General features: G+C 39.5%; 2 protein-coding genes across 2 annotated transcripts; one reads left to right on the top strand and one right to left on the bottom strand.

Moving 5' to 3' along the window:
• Positions 1–8,250: 8,250 nt before the first annotated feature.
• Positions 8,251–12,420, top strand: LOC135741102 (solute carrier family 2, facilitated glucose transporter member 9-like). The gene is made up of 7 exons (XM_065259768.2): positions 8,251–8,257; positions 10,148–10,335; positions 10,412–10,522; positions 10,963–11,064; positions 11,202–11,277; positions 11,791–11,918; positions 12,047–12,420. Exons 1-7 carry the CDS (start codon positions 8,251–8,253, stop codon positions 12,287–12,289), a joined length of 855 nt encoding a protein of 284 aa, XP_065115840.2. The 3' UTR covers positions 12,290–12,420.
• Positions 12,421–13,146: 726 nt separating this feature from the next.
• Positions 13,147–17,705, bottom strand: LOC135741064 (uncharacterized). Its single transcript, XM_065259708.2, has 7 exons — positions 17,651–17,705; positions 17,368–17,577; positions 16,911–17,231; positions 15,801–16,010; positions 13,759–13,888; positions 13,597–13,660; positions 13,147–13,510 (listed from the first exon to the last, which is right to left on the bottom strand). The coding sequence occupies exons 1-7, from the start codon at positions 17,703–17,705 to the stop codon at positions 13,490–13,492; spliced, it is 1,011 nt and encodes a 336-aa protein (XP_065115780.2). The 3' UTR covers positions 13,147–13,489.
• Between the last annotated feature and the right edge of the window lie 6,336 nt (positions 17,706–24,041).

Genomic DNA, 24,041 nt, shown 5'->3' with positions numbered 1-24,041 from the left:
GTGATGTTAGGTGACTGGGTCCAGTCTTAGTCCTTAAACCCTGCACACAGTGCACCGGCTCACATCCTCCAGGTATTGGGGAAACTCTGGGAGGCTCTGACACGAGTACCAGGGAGAAAAACTAAATGATTTAACTTCACTTTTATTTTACTTTACACAAGTACCAAGAGTGCAGAGCACTGCCTTTCCCTGTTGGTTCATCGAACAGAATTAAACCCAAAAAAGCACTAAAAGATCTGAAAGTCCCAGAGCTAGAGATCATTTTTGACTGAGTAAGGCTAGGTTTCACACACAGGTCTACATAACTAATGAGAACTACAAGCTGCATAAAAATATTTCATCTACTTTACTAACATAATAAGTATATTACACTGGAGAAAAATGCAAAGGAAAATAAAAAGTATACAACTTTATAGATTTGTTTTGGAAGAGTTTTGTTTTGACCCAGAAGGGGTAACAGTAGATGGTGGATGCTGAGAGTTTTTAGCAGCTATAGTGCCATAGAAAGAGGAGCTGGAAGGCAGGTGAAGTTCTGCACACCCTTCAAACAGAACGGTGTAGAGTGACCTCTGCTGGTTGAGCTTCCACATAGCAAGAAGGGCTATAAATAATGTTACAAAACTAAAATGAGAATTAAATAATATAAACTTATAAATAATTAGGCTACCTGCTGTCCTAAGCTACATAAAAAAATGAGTGCACGTTAAAGATCACCAATGCTTTTACAAATGTTTAATTGTCCCTAACAGCCAGAGTTGTTATTTTTTTGTATGTTTTTTCACACCCAGTGCTACTTTAGTTGTACAAAAAAAAAAACGTTATATTAGTTCAGTTTTAGTCTACAATCACCTCGCGAACTATAGTGACTTTTATTTTGAAACTGGTTTTACTTTCGCTTTCAAAAAAGGAATAGACCACGTGACTTCTGTTTTTGGTTTATAGACGAAAAAACGAATTGACTGAAGTTCAAAGACTCTCTTTATTCTTTGTTTAAAAAGGAATAATGATAAAATAATCGACAAAAACTAAAAACGTGCTTTTTCTAATTGGTTTTTCGTTTTTTTAATCTGACACAAAAAGCGGTTATTTGCTTTCTACAGAAAAACGGTATTTTCGTTTTATAATTACAAACGAATTACGGATTATCCCCTGACCGAAAATGAAAATGCAAACCAATAAAAGAGAACATAAAATTAAAACTGAACTTTACATTTTAATTTTGTCCCTATTATAGCTTGAACATGAATAAAAATCCTTATAAGAAATGTATTTACAGATTCCTTTTCAAGCTTGCCTTTTTATTTTAATATTGTCAGTCTTGCCTCAAGATTATATAGAAAATGAAATCGAAATTGTCCGATGCTTTATCACGTTAAAAATGAAAATGAAGTAATTTATGTTAATTAATGTTTTAATAATATTTAAGTCCAAAAATATCTTCCATACAATATGAATAGGCATTTGATTAAAAAAAATATCTGCAAAATCTGAAATTTATAAGAAAGAACCGCGGATGTTTGTCTATAGCAACCAAAGCACATAAGCGCTTAAGCGCCCTCAATCGGCCATTTTAAGAACAACGCCTGGCGCGTGCTGCCTTCGGTGGAGTTAATTTTACCTCAAGAGATTTAATAAATTAATGATTTAATATACTTATCACTGCATATGTATTTCGTTTTTACTTGTGTTATATCACTCTGTTGCTGAAAATAGGCTTGGGGCAAACAAATCTCACTTAATTTATGCATTTATAGCATTTTCCAATAGCATCTTTAATGTGAAGCAAGTAAATTAAAGGATGAACTCTGTTAGCATGAATAATCCAGCATGTGAGACAGTAATTGATTCTCTACAAAAGCTGCCTGATTTTACAGACATTACTCAACACTGAGAGTCATATGAACTATTTGATCTAAAAACAGCACATGAACACAACTCAACTCCAGTCCTTCACTGTTAAAATCATTTCTTCAAACATAAAACAAAACAAATCATACATGACATGCTAACAGTTTATTAAGTGTACTTGATGCAGATTGGGATTAATGTATAAACATGCATCTGTGATATTCAAGACTTCTTTTTCTAAATACAGATGTTTGTACAGTGAAGCATCAGCACAGAGTCATGTGAGGACCAGTAAAGGATGCCAGAGGCAGTTTAATACGATGATGCCACAAACAAAACACAAAACTCTTATTTTAATAAAGTCAAAGGTCACAGAGCAAATTAACTGTTTTAATTCATTTCCATAGTGAAAATGAATATGACTATTTATTGACCTTAATTTATACTCATAACATGAACCGGTTTAAAAGTATTTCCCTGAGCATGATGCAAAGATGACAGAATAAAGAGCACTTATTGTTCTGTTATACACATAACTAATGGTTTAGTGATTTGAAAGAGTTTGCAGTCATAAAACAATAAATGTGAAAACAGAAACATTAGTGTTCATTTATCTTCTCCCACATGAGTTTAAATCAATGATATAAATCAGTCATTTGTTCTTTATTTCTATCATCTCTATACAGTATATACAGCATAGCATTGATCATTTTTTCGTTATGGTTAACATACAGAATGTGACTTACAGTCATGTGAAACAGAAAGTACACCATAGTTTTATATATCAGGACATTAAAGTCATCTGGTCCTTGCAGCTCTTAAAAAATTAAATATTAAATAGTTTTTTTTCTCGTTTCATAAATGATACTCACTTTTCCTTGTTTAATCTTGATTATTTTATTATATTACTTTATACTTGTACAAATGTTATATCAATTAAACGTGAAACAAACACTCATATGTTGAATGGTTACTCAAGCATTCGTTCAAGTGGATATAATGTGAATAAAGTGTTAAATCATGCGAGTGCTAGCATGTGACAGTGGGTTTAACATTTTGAACTCTTCATAAGTCAGGATCTCTCCCTCACCAGTGTTAAATGGGCGAAGCTCCACCATAGACAGCGCACCTTCTTCCCCAAATAATCAGCAATGGGATTTTTCCAGCTAAAAGTTTAATGGAATACACAACACCCGCTTGCTGTTTTAGTTTTATTTGTACATTCAGTCCTACAAATGGCAGAGGAGGTTTTGAAAGATCCTAACAGGACATGTACAAGGGTGTCAGGAACCACAAAAGTCAGGAATCCCAATGCAGAGGTTTTAATGAGAAAACACAATGTCAGGTATGTATAGGAGATAACACTCTATGTCTTCATGAAAATGTAAATGTGGAAGGAAAACACTCTGTGACGTCAGGAACAGGCAGGCACTCGCGGTGGGAAACCCAGCAGGGCTGTAGGACATCCACCCTCCGTTCACACTCGTAACAACCCGTCACAGGGCAGAGAGAGTTCCAGGCGGGGCACAGCAGGAGAGAGAGAGAGAGGCGGACTGAGTCTTCAGCAGAGAGAAGTGCTGGACAGCGCACAGCTGGCGTCCGAGGCTTACGCAGGATTACGCGCAGAGCGCACTGCAGCTGGACAGCGCTAGATGAAGTCGGCGCTCAGAGAATCCGCAGACAGAGTGTAAGTGGAGGCTAGGCGGGGAACACACCACTCTGGAGAGACTGACAGTGGGGCGAGGAATCTGAAGGGATAAGGCAGCAGAGAGCACGGTAAATAATCCAAACAAAACTACACACAGTTTACTCGACACGACAGGACTAGAACTAGCCAGGCTAGCGGGCACGAACATACAAAGACGAACTTGCAAGGAACAGAAGAAGCGAGGGGAATTTAAATCAAACCGGATGGGCAAATAATAAGGATCAGGTGTGGGACGCCGGTGAGAAGAGTCGGAGATAATGAGGTCACCAGATGGAAGGCGCGCACGTGTGGAGCTGTCAAAACATAAACACAACACAACACATGGTGAAACAAAGACAAAGCGGCCAATAAGACCGAATTCATGACAGGACTCCCCCCCCACGACCGCCACTGGGCGGTCCATGAGGAGGCTCACCCCGTCGCCGGCGGAGATCCTCTATCAGCCCAGGGTCCAGGATGTCCCGGGCCGGTACCCAACACCTCTCCTCCGGACCATATCCTTCCCAGTCAACGAGATATTGAAATCCCCTACCCCGGCGACGCATATCCAGTAACGACTTAACCGAATACACAGGGGCACCATCTAAAAGCTGAGGGGTGGGAGGGGTGGGGGCAGAGGGAACAGGGTTAAGGTGGGAAAAATACACAGGCTTCAGTTTAGACACATGAAAAACTGGATGAACCCGACCGAGAGCTGGGGGCAATCTGAGCCTGACCGTCACGGGATTAATGACCTTAATAATGCTGTATGGCCCAAGGAATCGTGGAGCCAACTTGCGAGAAGGCTCACGGAGAGGTAAATCCTTGGACGAAAGCCATACTTTCTGCCCACAGATAAAACGGGGCGCAGTTCTACGGTGACGGTCGGCCGCGGCTTTGGTTCGTCTGGAAATCTGACGTAATGTAATTCTAGCTTTCCTCCAGGTGCGTTTGCAACGACGGACAAAAGCCAGCGCAGACGGAACCACCGCATCGGGTTCCTGTGATGGGAATAAAGGGGGCTGAAACCCCATGGACGCCTCAAAGGGGGACATGTTAAGGGAAGAAACAGGGAGAGAATTATGGGCGTATTCAACCCAGGGTAGCTGTTGGCACCAGGAGCTCGGATATTGCGATGTCAGACAGCGGAGAGCTCTACCTAAATCTTGGTTAGCCCGTTCACATTGCCCATTGGTCTGAGGATGATACCCTGAAGACAAACTAGCCGTGGAGCCTATTTGTCTACAAAATTCCTGCCAGAAACGAGAAATAAACTGAGGACCCCTATCAGAAACAACGTCTGTGGGCAGACCATGTAAGCGAAAGACGTGTTCGATCATAACCTGGGCAGTTTCCTTGGCAGTGGGTAATTTGGGCAAAGGGACAAAGTGAGCCGCCTTGGAAAAGCGGTCGACAATGGTCAAAACTACAGTGTTTCCCCTAGAACTAGGCAAATTGGTTACAAAATCGATTGCGATATGTGACCAAGGACGAGAGGGAATGGGTAATGGTTTAAGCAGACCAATAGGGGCTTGATGAGAGGCCTTATTACGGGCACAAACCTGACAGGCTAACACAAACTGTCTGACATCGGGACCCATAGAGGGCCACCAAAAACGCTGACGTACGGTAGCCAACGTTCTCCGAACCCCCGGATGGCAAACAAACTTGGACTCGTGACCCCACCGGATGACCTCGGAGCGAAGCGCATTCGGAACCCACAATCGACCCGCTGGGCACCCTTCTGGCACTTCCCCCTCCCGGCCGGCCCGTCTCACCCGTTGTTCTATTCCCCAGCGCAGGGCACCCACCACCCGCCCCTCCGGGAGGATGGTTTCGTCCCCAGCGGAACCGGGGCTTTCGAACAAACGAGAGAGAGCATCGGGCTTAGTATTCTTGGATCCGGGCCGGTACGAGAGGGTGAAGTTAAATCTGTCAAAGAAGAGCGCCCAACGAGCCTGACGCGAAGATAACCTCCTGGCTGAACGGATGTATTCGAGGTTCTTATGATCCGTCCAGACCAGGAAGGGCTCCGAGGTCCCCTCTAACCAGTGACGCCACTCACCCAAAGCCAGTCTGACCGCCAGCAGCTCCCGATTGCCTATGTCATAATTTCGCTCTGCTGGGTTTAACCGATGGGAGAAGAAGGCACAGGGATGCACCTTGCCATCCTTAGCAGACCGCTGAGACAAAACGGCGCCTACCCCGACATCCGAAGCATCCACCTCCACAATAAATTGAGCAACCGGATCTGGAATAGAGAGAACAGGAGCAGAGATAAACCGGGACTTTAAAATATCAAAGGCCTCCTGAGCACTGGAATTCCAGACAAACCTCTCCTTAGTGGAAGTGAGAGCAGTAAGAGGTTGAGCAATCTGACCATAATTTCTGATAAATCGCCGGTAAAAATTGGCGAAACCCAGAAATCTTAATAAATCCTTACGGGAGTCGGGGACTGGCCATTCGGCCACCGCTTTGATCTTGGCAGGGTCGGGACGGATCTCACCGGGGGCAACAACAAAACCCAGGAACGAAACTGACTTACGATGGAATTCGCACTTCTCCGCCTTGACATACAACTTATTCTCTAACAGCCGGCGTAAGACTCGGCGGACATGCTGAGTGTGTTCCTGCATAGAGGGAGAAAAGATGAGAATATCATCTATGTACACAAAGACAAATTTGTTAACCATGTCTCTCAGCACATCATTAACCAGAGTTTGGAAGACAGAGGGGGCGTTACAAAGGCCGAACGGCAGAACGCAGTACTCAAAGTGTCCGGTAGGGGTGTTAAAGGCTGTCTTCCATTCATCTCCCTCTCTTATTCGCACCAAATGATAGGCGTTGCGTAAATCTAGCTTAGTAAAGAACTGCGCCCCCTGCAGGAGCTCAAACGCAGTAGACATTAAGGGAAGGGGGTACCTATTCTTAACAGTAATGTCATTTAAACCCCTATAATCAATACAAGGGCGCAGGGAGCCGTCTTTCTTGCCAACAAAGAAAAACCCCGCCCCTGCGGGCGAGGTGGAGGGACGGATGAGACCGGCACGCAGGGCATCATTAATATACTGGTCCATAGCCTCTCTCTCAGGACCCGATAACGAATAAAGTCTACCCTTAGGCGGAGAAGTGCCGGGGAGGAGATCAATAGCGCAATCATATGGCCGGTGAGGAGGCAGGGAGGTGGCCCGGGCTTTACTAAACACCTGAGCGATATCCGCATACTCCGCCGGGACCCCGGTCAAATCGACCGCCGGAACCTGAGGAAGAGAAAGAACAGAACCAGAAACAGCAGAACCAAGACATGACACATGACAAGACTGGGACCAAGACAAGATAATACTATGCTGCCAATCAACGTGAGGGTTGTGTTGCGCTAACCATCCATGCCCTAAAATAATAGGGGATAGAGACGCATGAAGGACGTGCAACACAATCTCCTCACGATGATTACCAGACACAGAGAGACTCACAGGAGAAGTGCAATGTGTAATCCGCGCCATCTGCTGCCCCTTGAGGGACCAGACATCCAAGGGGGACTGGAGAGGAACAACCGGAACACCCCAAGCGCGCGCCAGCGCTTCATCAATGAAGTTGCCCTCCGCACCAGAATCGAGAAGGGCAGTGGACGGATGATCACGTCCAGCGAAGGACAAAATGACGGGGAGCTGGGTACTGGAAACAGGGGAGAGTTTTGAAGAAGTGCCCACCAGGACTCCCGTACTCACTGATGGGCAGCGGCTTTTAACGGGCAGACCCTTGCAAAATGCCCGGGCTTCCCGCAATACAAACACAGGGCCTTCTGTATGCGCCTCTCTCTCTCTCTCTGTGACAGGCGCAAACGACCCAGCTGCATGGGTTCAGGTTCGGCTGATGGTAAAGGTGAAGAAGGGGAAGTGGTGGTCTCCTCAGAAAACACTCGCTGACGGATGGAACGTCGCTGATCACGAAGCAGTCTCCGAGCCTCGATCCGGAGAGCGAGATCAATAATAGCATCAAGTGACGGAGGAAGGTCATGAAGAGCGATCTCGTCCTGCAGGTCGTCGGACAACCCCTCTACAAACTGGGCTCGGAGAGCCGCTTCATTCCAGTGGCAGGCAGCCGCTAAAGTCTTAAACTCAATAGCATAATCAGTAACTGTGAGTCTGCCCTGAACAAGATGAGCCAAGCGAGCGGCAGCGGCGTCCCCGCGCACCGATCGGTCAAAGAGTTTCTCCATCTCTTCTCTAAACTCATCAAAAGACCGACAGCAAGGGTCGCTGGCATCCCACACGGCCGTAGCCCACTCGCGCGCCTTGCCAACCAGAAGGGTGATTACATACGCAACCCGGGTGCGTTCAGAGGCATAGCGGCGGGGCTGGAGGGCAAAAACCAGAGAGCATTGTGAGAGGAAAGCCCGGCAGGAGGCGGGATCGCCGTTATATGGAGGTGGAGCTGTGACGTGAGGTTCCGTCTGCAACGACTGACTGGGCTGGGTGGCATCATGACTGACCTGGTCAAGCCGAGAGGAAAGGTCGTTCAGACGGGTTGATAAACCCTCAACCTCTTGAGAAGTGGTGGTGAGGCGAGCCGAGTGTTGTCCTAACCATGAACCCTGCTGGGCGAGCGCTGACCGGAGAGCATCAACCTCCGCGGGATCCATCTTGGCAAGTTCGTCCTGTCAGGAACCACAAAAGTCAGGAATCCCAATGCAGAGGTTTTAATGAGAAAACACAATGTCAGGTATGTATAGGAGATAACACTCTATGTCTTCATGAAAATGTAAATGTGGAAGGAAAACACTCTGTGACGTCAGGAACAGGCAGGCACTCGCGGTGGGAAACCCAGCAGGGCTGTAGGACATCCACCCTCCGTTCACACTCGTAACAACCCGTCACAGGGCAGAGAGAGTTCCAGGCGGGGCACAGCAGGAGAGAGAGAGAGAGGCGGACTGAGTCTTCAGCAGAGAGAAGTGCTGGACAGCGCACAGCTGGCGTCCGAGGCTTACGCAGGATTACGCGCAGAGCGCACTGCAGCTGGACAGCGCTAGATGAAGTCGGCGCTCAGAGAATCCGCAGACAGAGTGTAAGTGGAGGCTAGGCGGGGAACACACCACTCTGGAGAGACTGACAGTGGGGCGAGGAATCTGAAGGGATAAGGCAGCAGAGAGCACGGTAAATAATCCAAACAAAACTACACACAGTTTACTCGACACGACAGGACTAGAACTAGCCAGGCTAGCGGGCACGAACATACAAAGACGAACTTGCAAGGAACAGAAGAAGCGAGGGGAATTTAAATCAAACCGGATGGGCAAATAATAAGGATCAGGTGTGGGACGCCGGTGAGAAGAGTCGGAGATAATGAGGTCACCAGATGGAAGGCGCGCACGTGTGGAGCTGTCAAAACATAAACACAACACAACACATGGTGAAACAAAGACAAAGCGGCCAATAAGACCGAATTCATGACACAAGGGTATGTAGCTTTAATTTAGGTTTAATGTATACTTTTCTCAAGAGAGGTTTGTCTCTTAAACAGCAATAGACTGTTTTATGTTATATTAAAGATAAGAAATATAAAGAAATATATCCATTCAGTAATCTTTATTTCCTCTCAAAGTTTACAAAGATAAAGGCACTGTTCACAAAAATAAAGGATTTGGTTTAGTACAAGAAAGAAAGCCATATAGGAGTGATTAGTGTGGTGATAATAAAATCTTTTTTTTAATTGTTAGATAAACAATCTCTTTAATGAATGTTATTTTAAGTGTTGAATGATTATTTGTCACTTTTTTAACAGCATCTTACCTTGTCCCTGTTGGCAGTAGCGCTGCTCTCGTCATTGGGAAGCTCTCTGCTTTATGGTTATAATCTGGCTGTGGTTAATTCTCCTGCGCTAGTTAGTGAACTAAATATGAATAATATGAGTGAAACTAATACTGTTTTGTGTAACAGGACTCACTGTTTAGACTCAGGATCAAATACTGATCACATCATTTAAATTCACTTTTAGATTATTCATTTTATAAAATATAAATTAATATCATGATGGCAGACTACATAGAAAGAAATAAAAGAGATGTTCAAGCATTATCGGCAATGCCAAGACATTTTGAGTTTGTTTGCTCCCAGAGGAAAAACTCCTCAGTATAAATGATGATGTTTTTCATTGTTCTTGTTCTTCATTAGTACATTAAGGACTTTTATAACCAAACCATTGTGAGACGTTATGGGTCAGGAGTGGATGAAGAGCATCTTACGCTTTTCTATTCAATCACTGTGTCTATATTTGCCGTTGGAGGCTTGCTGGGCTCTCTCACAGTAGGAATACAGGTTACCAAATTTGAAAGGTAGAAAACGAAGCTTCAGATCCCAGAATTCATTTATTTTACAATTTTTTTATAATGGAAGATGAAAAGCTACTAGAGTAATGTTAGCAATAAATGCATACAGGCTATGCTCTTCATCACAGTTATTAAAGACACATTTCTCAAATAAAGATTTACATTTTAAATGTGTATAAAATAACTATCATAATCTGTGTTTTGATTCTCTGTCATTATATGATATCATGTGATCTTGTCGTCTGATTCTCTTGTGTTATGATGCTTTTCTGTCCTGCTTGACGTAGCATTGAAGTGGTATCGTGCTAAGTGTAACATCCAGGCTGAGGTGGAGGAGATGCAGGAAGAGCAGCGAACTTTGACCTCAGTGAAGACGGTCTCAGTATTACAGCTCTTCAAGGATTCGTCCGTGCGCTGGCAACTTATCACCATCATTGTGGTCAATGCGGGAATGCAGCTGTCGGGAATCGATGCGGTGTGAATGTTGTGTGAAAAAGACAATAATGTTGTCGTAGATAAAAACAGGACTGATTTGACTTCTCTATTTTTAGATCTGGTTCTACACAAATTCAATCTTTGAGAATGCCGGCATTCCTGCTCATCAGATCCAGTATACAACAGTAGGCACAGGAGCCATAGAAGTCATCGCTGGACTCATAGGTGTAAGATTACATTGAATGTTAAAACAGATTAAGATCTTGTGCATTATCATGATTTAATCACGAGTAAGCGGTGCTCTTGGGCATGATTGATCTAACTATAGGCTGCCAATATATGCAGAAACTCAATTTATACTCTTCACATTGTGTTTCTACAGTAAAATCTGATATTGTATGCAGGTATTATATATAGAAGAGTAATACCAAATATCATAAATAAACAAAAAGTTATTTATTACTTTATAACAGATATTCAATTAACCTTTTACTACAACTGATTTTGCTTTATAAGCATTTTGTGCCCAACTGCTTTCACATAACTCCACAGAAACGTCTAAAACTGTTTTTTATATTTTTGTTTGTTTGTTGTTTTCTTTATTGTATAATATGATCATAAACTCTTTGAGTTTAAAGCGTCTAACAGTGTTTTTCTGAATCTTCAGTGCTTCACTATTGAGCGTGTTGGCAGGAGGCCGCTAATGATCGGTGGTTTTAGTTTTATGTGCATTTGCTGTGCTGGAATTACTTTTTCACTTCAGTTACAGGTAATTCTGATGATTTCTGAACTCTTTGTGTGTTATACGCTATTTACCTTTACTTTTAAGTTGTCTTTAATTTAATTGTAATCTTAATTATAATTTCAGATTTCTAGTGACTTGTGTTTGTGTTTTTCTGTTGTCAGACTCGTGTGTCCTTCATGCATTATATCAGTGTGGTCTGTGTGGTTGGGATTATTGCTGGATTCTGTATAGGGCCTGGTGAGGACGTCACATTGGGTCTCATCATTACACATTGTTTGCCTGCTCATTTACTGGATTTATCTCTGAAGAGTAGTCGTAAAATGTCTAAAAGATCAAGTTTGAGCTTTCTTAATGAAGCTGTTATGTTTACAGATATTGGACTAAATGGGCTCACAGAATTTCAGACAAGCGACACATTTTACTGATCTATGAGCTCAAAAAATAAACTCTGCTAAATAAAACTTTATATATAACTTCATGTTTAAACAAAGAAAAGACAAACAAGAGATAATTGCAAAGTTTGGGTGTTTTCATTACTTTGTCAAACCCCAAAAGATCCCTAATTTAAAGTCTAATGTATTAAATTGAGCAACTAGTGCCACCTATAGGGGCAGATTAGTATCACAGGTCTCTGCTATTTAAAGATGAATGTCCTGCTTTAAAATGAATGTGGAGCGTAACACATAATAGTAAAGTCTTTTATAACTCACTTTTCAATACAATTAATAATCAAATGCATCTTGTGTGCAGCCGGTGTCTCATTATTGTTGACAGGAGAGCTCTTTAAACAGTCTCATCGACCTGCTGCCTACATTGTAGGAGGATTTCTCAACTGGATATCAAACTTCACTGTGGGCTTTGTATTTCCATTCCTACAGGTAAGACTTCCTCAGGGAACATGAACATATATGATATATTTACATATATGAGATACAAATGAGATTATTTCATTGATCTATTCACTCACTTTCATATTTATCTGATATATTGTTCAATGTTGTTCCAGATGTCAGCTGGTGCTTTCTGTTATCTGGTGTTTTGTGGTGTGTGTGTTGGCGTGGCGCTCTATGTCTACTTCGTTGTCCCTGAGACAAAGAACAAAACTTTTGTGGAGATCAGTCAGATGTTTGCCTTAAAAAATAGGGGTGAAATTGAAAAAGAGCCCCTGGCTATCGCTGACCAACTCAGTCTTAAAAAGATGAATGGCTATGGAAGTGTTGTGCCTGCAGATCTGGAGAAATCCTGTTGATGTTGTACGCTGTGATCTGATGCTGCTAAACACTGCTGCTCACAATGACATCAAAATCTGAGATTATTTTTGTTATGCTTTCAACTATATTATTGTTTAATATAGTTTTTAACTTAATTTACATAAAAAATATTCAATAATCTTCCTTAAATCTGTTGAGTGTCATTGTTTTCTATATTATAATACTTCTCTTAACATGCAAAGACAAGTATATAATAAATTAATTGTAATGCAGGCCTTATATGACAGTATTCACTTAGCTAAAAGTTAATGTTATTTAGGTGTTTTTTTCCAGTAGATGGCAGAACATTTTCACCAGACTGGTTTAATGCAAAAATTTTAATATTTACAGTGAATTACATACTTATTTATTCATTTAGCTGATGCTTTTATCCAAAGTGACTTACAATTGCTGAATATGTCAGAGGTCACACGCCTCTGGAGCAACTAGGGGTTAAGTGTCTTGCTCAGGGACACAATGGTGTGTCACAGTGGATTCGGACCCGGGTCTCTCACACCAAAGGCGAGTGTCTTACCCACTGCGCCATCACCACCCACCATTAGACTTAAAATTTTACTATTTTATTAAAAACATGAAAATAAAGAAGAAATTAAGGTAAATAAATATACCTTAATGGTGGATAAAAAAAATAAAACAGTGATATTACAGGTCAAATTATATATCAAAAATGTACTTATGAAACATTTATAATATAGTTACAAAATCACATTTTATTAGGAGTAAACTGTTCAGTGTAAATGAATAGCACAATAAATAAAGATGTGAAATAAATGAAAGTCTTCCTATCAACAAATAGCCAAAACTCGGCTTTGTTTCATCTTCTCCATTCATCGGCCTATACAGTAGTTTGTCAAAAACACTAAAAATCCCAAATCAACATGGAGAGTTTATTGTTTCAATCTTGTAAAACTATAGCAAAGTTTTTACAGGATTTATGCATTGTGATGTTACAGTTGATCTGACACTGACACAAGACTGTTGAATGATAAACTCAATACTTCAATGAATAATTCATGTATTTGACCATTAGATTATTTACACTGAGCTGTCATTAATATGTCACTGTATATGACATCACTGCATCACTGATGTCACTGCTGAGAGACTGTTGCTAGGTGATGATGTCATAAAGAGAGTTGTGACATCACTCCAGTAGTTCTGATGGACAGACAGCTGATCTACTCACAGACCTGCAACATCTAACAATGACAAACACACAGAAAGAGATAATGTTAAAAATCTGACCATTAGTTTATTTAACATACAGATATACAGATTTTCTCACCTCTATTTGTTTGTCATCAGTTTTGTTTTTAGATGAGTTCAATTTATTCATGCTGATGAAAAACCTGTAGGGTCAAAATTCACACTCTTACAATCTGAATTCATATCAGAATATTCACTGTATGTTATGCAGTTTTGAGTTTTACTTGATATTTTTACTTACCAGATCCATACAGCTCCTATAATGAGAAACTGAGGCAGAAACACCAACAGAGGGAGAAAGTCCATTGCTTCATTGGTTTTGTCCATTTCTTTAATAGTTTCATCCATCTCTTCATTGGTTTTGTTCATTGCTTCAATTGTTTCGTTTTGTCCATTGGTTTTATTTCAGAAGAGAAAGACACAAACTCAGTTATACTTAGAGAAGGCAGAACATTCAGAATATTACTTTTCTGTTTTTCGTCATCACAAAGATGATTTCAAAATCATCGGCCACTAAAAGAAAAAAGCCGAAAATATAAACTGATAATAAATGGTGCTCTGCCTCTCAGTTTTCAGTCTCACTGCAGCCGTTATCACAGCACTATACAGCAAAGTGTGATCGTGACAGCTGTGTGCAAATACTCAACATGACACAAAACAAGTTCTGTGTGAAGCGCTTTACATTGTCCACTGGCAGTGCTAAAACACTTTTACTTTGGGTCATGCTAGAACATTTAATGTGTAGCATGCCTTTGAAAATAATGATAATATAAACTTTATTACCACCTAAAGTTCAAAACAGCTGAACAGTTCAAGAAATGTTCAACACAGCTCTAAATAAATCACTTAAAGTAAATGACAGATGATTTCAGTTCAATAATCCTCCAGTTACACAAACAGTTGAAAGCATATGTTAAAATCTTGGCTTGCCAACTTCTCTTAATGTTTGGCTGTTGGCCAGCATTTTTCTCATGATATTTGCAAACAGTTGAGAAGCGGACACATTTTTGGACGTTCTAGGTGTCTGCTGTGACTCGTGACTTAAGTCTAATACAGACTGTGTGAGAGGCCATATGACCGACACATAAAGCATCCAATCATGTTACTGTCAGGCAAGAGATCCAATAGCAAGTGGAAGTTTATTGACACAAGTACAGTAAATAATAATCTCAATAATCTTCACTCTTCGTATGTGAATATCATCCAGTGGCACAGAATCTCTCAGGACAGCACTGAATAGCAATGAGTAAACTAGAAGACATGCAAAGCAAAACAAGATAAATAACGCAATGATCCGACACAGAGGAATGATCGACTCCACATATATACAGCTCGTGATTGTCAACAGGTGTAGCAATCAGGGTGATAACCGGGCAAACACGCGTAAACTCACGCACACACAATCCAGAGAGAGAAAACAGATCCATGAACAGTGATAGTTACACTTTGTGCCACCTCATGTTTAGGTTGTTAAGTTTTCACCACAATAACAGACCGTTCTGCAACCATTATTCACAAACTTCAAACTAAACTACAAACTAAAGTTTATAACAACAAGATAAAAACACTTTAAAATATCTCACATACTTTTAAAAATACAGCGTTTTTCGATCTGGATGAAGAATAATGTCATCGATGTAAACATGACAACTTCCTTCTTCAATCAGACGGCTTTATGTTGTTTCCGAGCGAACTCATAAAAATCACAACTTACATGTGTATTTCAACCAATCAGAGGATGTCTTTAAATGTGACGTCTGAGGCTGAGACTATGATCAAATAAACTTGAGTAGGACATGTGTGTAGACTTTACAATGATGACACCTTCAGTTGATAGGTCACGACACAAGTTAGTAAACATCATCAGTATATGCGCTGGTCGTAACAAACACAGCAAGGTGAATCACTGATGACACTTTTGCACAGGGAGCTTGCATGTAGTTTATATAAATGTAAGCCTGGCCTGTATTTACAGTAATACTGAATATTCATCATGACTATTGCAATGTTAAGCTCAGCAGTTTTCTCACATCGAGTTTACAGAGTAAAACATATTTAACTTGACATGTTGATCAATATATCATTTCATGTTGCATTTTCATTTACTATTCAGTGATGGTCATAGATTATGATACATTTCTGACACTGCAGTAAAAAACTCTAAAAACTGAAAGGTTGGATCAACATAAAAATTTATTTTCTTCTAACTTAATTTTTTAGGTGTAACCAATTAAAGTAATGTTTTAACAGTAAAGTCAGATGTATGATGAGATGTTGTGTTACCTCTTACAGTACAGGAATACTCTTGTAGCTCCTCACTGTTGATTGAGTCCAGGTACAGCTTGTTTAATAATCTCAATCCATCTGTTACCTGTTGTCCATTCTTATACCAGATGTAAGTATGTTTGTTATCCAGAGTGCATCTGGTTGAACAGCTTAATATCACTTTTTCTCCATCTATCACAGGGTCTGGACTGCTTCTCACTCGTGTATCTGAGATTTCATAAAACAGTGTTCACATCAACTACTTTTTAAAGTTAGGTCTGAAATGTTTGATTCAGCTCAATTCAGTATGATGTGAACAATGGCAAGATAATGCAGTCAAACACACACATACAGATAAAATATATTATGTGAACACAGCTTAAATTGCTTTGAATAAAAACATCTGTCAAACACACGAGTGCAACATAAACATACAGTCAACATTTAAAGTGAATCAAAACCTTTCATTAATGTTATTTTTGTGTTTTGAACAATACAATAGTTTTTGTCTAAGAGCAACTTTTTGATTAACATTAAATGTTGATTATTGTATTTGTTTTAAATCTGAAGACTTCTGTGATGAGTGTCCTCAACATCAACATAAAATCTTGAGCGACTTTGCAAATTTGCCACAAAGCACCCACTTAAACAGAAAGAGACCGTGTGACAACTCATGAAACCAGTTTATACCAGTTTCAGTTTTAATACTGGATTAGACTGGTAAATGCTGGTTTGCTGCTGGCCTGGCTGCTTACCAACATTACACTATTCACCAGCATCCGGTCAACCATGCTTGCAAGCTGGTAAACTGCATAGTCTAACTGGTAATGAAGCCATTGAGATACAGCAGCATCATATATGCAGTAATCAAAACACATCATATTATTTTCAACAACTTCAAAAACAAATTCACAACATAAACACCATACAGTCTCAGACGAGATGAAATTTCAGATGATTGGCTTAAATTATTGATAGTATTGGCATTTTAATTTTTAAAATGTCATCTACTCATTGTTTAACAAAATATAAAAAAATATATATAAGGACCCTAAATCTGTAGCATAAATAAATTCATCAAATCTGATCAGTGAAAGCAGCTTTACAGAGTTTATTATGAGCAGTTACCTGTAACAGTAAGAGTGACTCCAGGAGAACCAGAAACTTCATCTGATGTGTTAGTGATGATCCTGAACTGATAAAATCCAGTGTCACTCATGTTGACGTCTTTGATTCTCAGTGTGTTTCCCAGATACTCCACACGACCAAAAAACTGAAGATACTCACGCAGATCACTGAGTTCCCTGCGATAATCGTAATGCCAGTATGTTTTCTCTACTGTATCTCCAGTGCGATGTGAGTATGAAGAGTGAATATCTACTGTTGATCCCACTAAAGCACAAACTCTTGTAGAGGTGTAATTCACACCCCAACTACTGTTAGAAAGACCTGAAAGAGTCACAAAATACTGCTGTAACATTCACAATCAATTACAAACACACTCATACTGTATATGAATCAACAAGAAAACTGCAAAGTTTGTTCTTCCATTTTAATTTAAATATTTTATAAATGTCAAACTCACAAATAGATGAAGAGTACCCAAAAACAAACTTAGAGCAGGAATAACTGTCAGTGTTTCCACTGGATGACACAAATATGCTTTGGTTATGTGTTAAATATTCTCCATTCTTGTACCAGCGGTAATCATTTTCAGATGTTAAAGTGCAGGAGGAATCACAGCTCAGTTTTAGTCGCTGTCCTGTAGATTCAGGTTTCATCTTCACCTGTAAGACTAATTAATCAAAACCTTACATTAGATGAGAAATGAAAAGAGTTTAACTGGACTGATGAGAATGTAAATGTACCTGAGACTGTTAGATTGACTGTGACTGAGCTGAGATGTTTAACTCCATCCTTCATAATGAACATGAGCTGATATTCTCCACTGTCTCTCTCTCTCAGATCATCTATTATGAGCTTTGAGTAATCTTTAGTGATCTCTAGATACGCTCGTCCTGAGTAATCTGAATCTAAAGTCAAATCTTCAGGTTCATCTTTGTTTCTCCAGTTTGTTCTCTGTTTCTGACTGAACCAGAACACAGTTTTGATGTTGATGTTTGAGTAAAAGCACTGCACTGTTACTTGCTCCCCTATCACAGCACAAATATTCAGTTCATCACAGGTTACATTAAAGTTATTCAATGTTAGGGACCCTGAAAATAAATATGAAATATTATTGACATTCGTAACACAGTTTAATGTAAATGTAAGCATATTTTTGAGATCCAAATGTAAAATCCTGCACTAGAGAACAATGATATAAATGAATTTGAATAAATCTATTTTTTTCTTTTAAATCTGACCTACTTGACCTCACGTTAGCTGATGTATTTAATAATGTTAACAAATTCAAATTTATTGTAAAATGTTACCAATTATCTAAACTTATCGGTGCCAATGCACACCAGTATTATTTGTGTAGGTGTTTGTAAAAGTTACTTAAATGTCTAAATAAAACTAACCTAGTCCTGGATTAATCTAAACCCTGTACTGACCCAACAAAGTCATTACATTACTCTCCAAATGAGTTGCTGATATAAATCACAATCAGGATAGAAGAGAAACTGCATCGCAATGGGACCTTTCTGCTTAAATAAATATCAAATCAAGTAGTTGCGAACAACAAGCAAGTAGAAAGTTAAACTGTTAGCCAGAATAAAAAAATATGATGAATGTGAGAAGCCTCTAAAACATTAATGACATTGTTGTAAGCTTTAACAAAAGCATCAACAAGCTACTGTTGTTGTTTTTACACATTTGTTGTACACATCTGCTCCTTTCTGCAACTCTTGAGTTCATATCTGCCAACTTTTCAAAAAACCTTGGAGTGAGATTTTGTCAGGGGTGATAAAAATCATGCCGCGCATGCAGTAACACAAGTTGGTTGATAGGGGCGGCCTACTGGAGATGGTAACACAATATTGGTAACATTCTGTGAGGCGACATACTGTAGCTAAAGGTTCACCCCAAGGAAATTTTGGATTAAGTTGATGTGATTTCCTGCATTCTAGTGGATTTGTGGTCTGCTAAAGATGTGCAATACCTGAACTTATTCTGATTCATGTTTGGCATCATGACTTGTTGGGCCTTCTAGACTTGAGCTGAACATTCAAACAGAAAACTATTGTTGTGCCTAAATGACGACAATAAAGTCTTATTTATAGACCCGAGTTTAAGATTTGACCTAGGTAGTTTACTGTTATTGATATTTTTTATTAGAATGGTAAAAGTCAGCTGAGTTTACATTCACCACACTAAATGTTCACAGACACACGCCCAAACAAATAATTTCTTTCAAGATTTAAACTATATGAGTGAGTACTAAACTGGACAACATTTCATTGTTACACACTTATTGTTACGTTACAGGGTCAGATTTACTAAATGGGGCAAATTAGCACGAGAGCGCAATTCCAAAAAAAAAGCGCTGATTGGAGTGCTAATATCTGCGAGTTAAAAATTTTATTAAAATGAAGACACAGGCGCAACAGCTGATTTCCATAATGACCAACAATCTACTAAGAGCACAAATTAGTTCAGGGTCACAAATAAGCAGAGCTGATGCTCCTGCGGTGATCTAACGCCTGATGCGCTTGAGTTCAGCACCACCGACATCTTAGCTGAAAATTCAAGGTAAAATCCCAGCTAATGAAGCCATAGTACAAAAGAAGACCAAAAAAATGACGGGTATGAAGTTTTGAAACACCTGATATTGTGTTACTTCTCCTAGTCACTCCTCTTTTATTTCCTATCAGCAAATAAAAAATAACATGGCTTAGCAAACAATTGTTTTGAATAATATGTTCCTCTGGCATTCCAAATAAACTGTTATGTGTTCCTCTCTTTTGTATCATGCACATCTGATGTCTCTATTATCAGCAAAAATTGCAACAATTTCAAGCTCAAAACGACATGCTTTTATTGGCATTAAATAATGGGTCAAATATCAGTAATATCACACGTAAAAAAAAATGTAAATCTCATTGCGTAAATCTTTATATAATATCCTCCCACAAATTTTGCATCTGAAAAGGAAACTGGCAGCTCTGTGAGTGATTCACATTTTTTACAGATAAAGAGGCCACATATTTTATTGTTATTAGGTTTGTGTTAAATTCTTTTTAATTCTTTTGGCCCTATCTTGCAGCCAGCGCAATTGACTTTGTCAGTGACGCATGTATCATTCGTATTTTGCACCGGCGCACAGCGGGTTTTTCCCTCCACAGACGCACGTCAACAAACTAGGGAATGAACTTGCACTCCCTGAGCGGTTCAGCGCAAAAAAGAGGCGTGTTCCAGCGCAAACCATCCCTGATGCTATTTTGCAGTTTCAAAAAACAATTGCGCCACTGACCAGAAAAAAAAAAGTTTAAAGTCAGTGGCGCGTTGCGCGTTGTTCATTATGCTATTTTAAGGGCGCATGCTTGACCATAATGTATAGCGTGCACAACGCGCACACACTTTGCTTATCTAATCTACACAGATATAACAGTTATTTTTGCAAATCATAAATTGTTACACTAAAAAATATTAACACATGAGATAAGGGGAATCATAGTGGTGAGCATTGGGGTGATAGTTTTTATTTATTGTGTGGCTGCGTAAAAAAATTCTCATGCAAATAACGATTAAAATATTTTCATTTTAATAAATATTTTCAAGTTTGTTGTGTGGCTGTATTACATTTATTTTATGTAAATAATAATTAAAATATTTTCATAAGAAACCTTAATGTATATGAACTTGATTTGTAAGAGTACTTTGGGGTTGGACCTTGGTTGCGTTTCTTGGGTTCGATTTCAAAGCCCCCAAACCCTTACATGGGTGAGGGTGGACGCAGCGATGTCCTCTGCTGGCGTCAGGTCATGTGTGGAGGCAGATCCACCTCCCGTTACACGGCGTGCCCGATTTATGCTGGCAAGCTTGGGATTCCCCCGTCTCCTGACATCATTGTAGCGCTTGGCGCAACGATGGGGATGCCAGCTGATGAGACTGTGGCTATTTCCTCTCACGCCTGTTTAACCAACGCTGATTTGGGCGGGTTTCTCCTATCCCCATACAAAACAACTTCTCTGTCTTTGACTGCTCTTACAAGAACGTCGGTCTCCTCGGCTGTGAACCGCTCCTGGCGTACGCCTGGTAAATCCGTCATAATAATAGCAACCCGCCATGGAACTTGCGCCCTTGCGTTTAAAGGGAATGTTGGATAGCGTTCTGATCGGTTTATTTGACGTTACGCCCAAACCACACCTATGAATAATGAACCTCCTTCAGACCAACCCCTTATTGATTTGCGCCCGGCGCAAGAGTTATTTCTCACGCCGGGAAAATAGCAACAGCACCCAAGATCCGCCCACAAACTCACTTGCGCTTTGCCCTTCGTACTTGCATTTCAGATCGTTAAAATAGGGCCCTTTATATGAACTGAGAGAGAGCGAGAGAGAACCCAGATGGAGGAGGTCTTCTGATTGGTCAGTTTGAATCTATCATGTTGGGTTTAGTCACATGGTCAAAGAAAGAAGATAAAAGATAAAAGTGTCTTCTGTCTGTTTCTTCTTTTTGCACTAATCCTTCTTTGTTCTGGTCTTCATGAGCTCTGCTCTTGGGTTCTGTTCATTTTCTATGCTTTTCTTTTTTACTTAAGCTCTGTGGTTCAGGCCATTAGGCCTAGATTTCAGTTTTCAATGGATATGTTTACATGCACAAAATTTTGTCAATCCGACTGAATTTGATACGTTTGAAGGTTACGACATTACAGCTTACATGCACCCTAAACATTAAACCAAAAATTCACAGCCCAAATACCAATAACTAATAAACAAAATCCTTTCATCTTTAACCTGCATGAAAAAACAACAACCGTGGAGACAGTTTAAACAGTAGCCGAAAAAAGCAAAGGACTTGGCAACCCTACCCAGCGCACCGCATCTCTTGTCGAGTTCACGCTTTATCTCTGGATAAATGTATAAAGCTGAGTTGGAGAAAGTTGTTTTAAGACGTTTTCAGATATAGGCAATGAAAATACAATTTTCAAAAGGCTTTTTGTCCTAATGTTATGAAAGTATTCATGAATGCTGCAGAATGTACAGCACGTGACATCATAATAATGCATGGCCATTGCCTTACTATTGCATGTTTCTGTGACGAGAATTATGTGAGAGTAAATAAGAGATAAAAAAAGAGATAAATATAAGACGTAAACTTGAACACAACATTTAATGTTCTGCACATGTGACCAATTTATTTTTGCATCCGATTGAGTATAATATTCTAGCAATGCTCTCCCACATATTTTGCTATCGTAACTGCGCTTATTTCCATTTAAAAAGGGTGATAATTGACAAGAAATACTTGCTGTTAACATTTCTCAGTCATTTCAGCGTTCATACAGACTGAACCACTGTAGTGAATCCACCCTTACAAACACAAAGCAGTAAATTACATGTAAAGCGTCTGTGGGAAAACAACTTTGTGGTTACATTCTGGGCTCTCCAGCTTGTCTTTACACTGTCAAAAAATTATTTTTTATTTGAACTATTTACATACCTCAGATGTATTAATGTGTACCTTTGAGATACTTATATGGACTGTCAATGTAGAAATAAAGTTTACTTTTGAAAGGGCACTGCCCCGGTGACAGCTTCTACATTTTCTTGTTTGAATAATTAAGGTTTGTATGACTCTTGTCTTATATCACTGTCTTAATGCAGTAAACAACACTGATGCTTTTCCCAAATGTCCAACAAGCACAAAACTGTCTTCTACTCAAAAGTGTTCATACCTTGAATGTGTAACAGCAGGATCAATGATGAGAGTCTGGAGTTCATGATGTAGTTTTGTAGAAAGTCACATAAGACCCAAAACTCTTTTCTTATTCCTGAGAGAAAACAAAACATCATTGTGACGCTCAATTCATCAGACAGTTATTACAGTAAAATAAAACACTACTAACATGCTTGTTTTTTGTAACATTTCAAAGATTCAATACATATACATGTGTATACATACGTACTCGTGGAGATCTCTGACTTCAACCGGTTTGTAAAGTTGTGTCAATATCTGAAGTTGTGGTAGATCATTTAATGATCTGATTATCGTACTCAAGCGGATGTTAAAGAAAGACTCTCCTCCACTTATTGACACTTTTCATAGCATAAGAAGAAGGAAAGCATTTCATAACATGCTTGAATTTTACATAATCGGACAACTATTCTTATCTTTACTTGTAGCTGTTATTTGTTGGAGAGTCCTGTAAACAGTGGCGTGTTTACCATTTTGGGGGCCATAAAGAAAGTCCAAGGAACTGGAGCCCCACATTCCCCAACATTGACTGAAGGGTTTTCATTTGAATTGCACAACAGTAATATTGAGTATATAGAATTAAGTTGGACATATAAAAACAGATTTATTTTATTTTAAACTGCTTAACATAACATAATATAAGACAAAAAATCCACCAGCCTTCCTTTGTACAGAAAAATATTTTCAAGCCCCTCTCAGATCTATCCTTTGCTTGCAAATTCCTTCTAGGATGTATTTAAAACAATGTAATTTATACAGTACTGCAACTTCAGTCTGTGATCTTACTAAAAAAACTAAATAAGAAAAAAATGTGAAGCATTAGATTACGATTCAGACTGATCTAACAAACTGAACTAACAAACACCAGCAATGAACGTTGTAAGTTGGTTATTGCCTGGATTTGTAATGGGAATCACATAGATCTCATTTTCATATTGCAGAAACAAACTTACTGTGAGATACAACAAGCATATAGACGCCACTGCCTGTAAAAGATGTCTCTTATCTTTACTTCATCTTTTATGTCTTCAGCAGAAAAAAAATCTAATCATTAATCTTCATCTTTTTACTGCTAGTGCTCTTATTCTTGAGCAACAGTCTCAACTCCATTCACAGGACAGATTATGTTTTATATCTTTATAAACCTGTTCCTCTTTTATCATTAAACCCCTTCGAAGCGTCTGCAGCAGGCACTTATTTTGACATTACACGTGATACACATAAGTTTACATGATGGGCGGACACATATTTTGAAATGACGAACCACACACATGATGAGCTACATACATGTTGTGACGAGCTTCGCATTGTGCGCCCTCGAAAAAACTGTCCAAAACACATTATTTATAAAACATTATTAAAAAATTGTACTGATGTTCATTTATTCCCTATGCA

Source organism: Paramisgurnus dabryanus, chromosome 24 (assembly GCF_030506205.2).
Source record: "Paramisgurnus dabryanus chromosome 24, PD_genome_1.1, whole genome shotgun sequence".
Lineage (NCBI taxonomy): Eukaryota > Metazoa > Chordata > Actinopteri > Cypriniformes > Cobitidae > Paramisgurnus > Paramisgurnus dabryanus.
The sequence above is the reverse complement of the archived record's forward strand: the minus strand, read 5'-3'. Positions and strand labels throughout refer to the sequence as shown.

Excerpts from the sequence above, each read along its gene's own strand:
- LOC135741102 (XM_065259768.2), top strand. Across the intron at positions 11,065-11,201 it reads CTTTTTCACTTCAGTTACAG|ACTCGTGTGTCCTTCATGCA; the intron begins GTAATTCTGATG and ends TTCTGTTGTCAG. Across the intron at positions 11,919-12,046 it reads TTGTATTTCCATTCCTACAG|ATGTCAGCTGGTGCTTTCTG; the intron begins GTAAGACTTCCT and ends ATGTTGTTCCAG.
- LOC135741064 (XM_065259708.2), bottom strand. The coding sequence starts at position 17,705 with ATGAAGGATGGAGTTAAACATCTCAGCTCAGTCACAGTCAATCTAACA. Across the intron at positions 17,578-17,650 it reads AGTCAATCTAACAGTCTCAG|TCTTACAGGTGAAGATGAAA; the intron begins GTACATTTACAT and ends TTGATTAATTAG. Across the intron at positions 16,011-16,910 it reads AGTCACTCTTACTGTTACAG|ATACACGAGTGAGAAGCAGT; the intron begins GTAACTGCTCAT and ends ATGAAATCTCAG.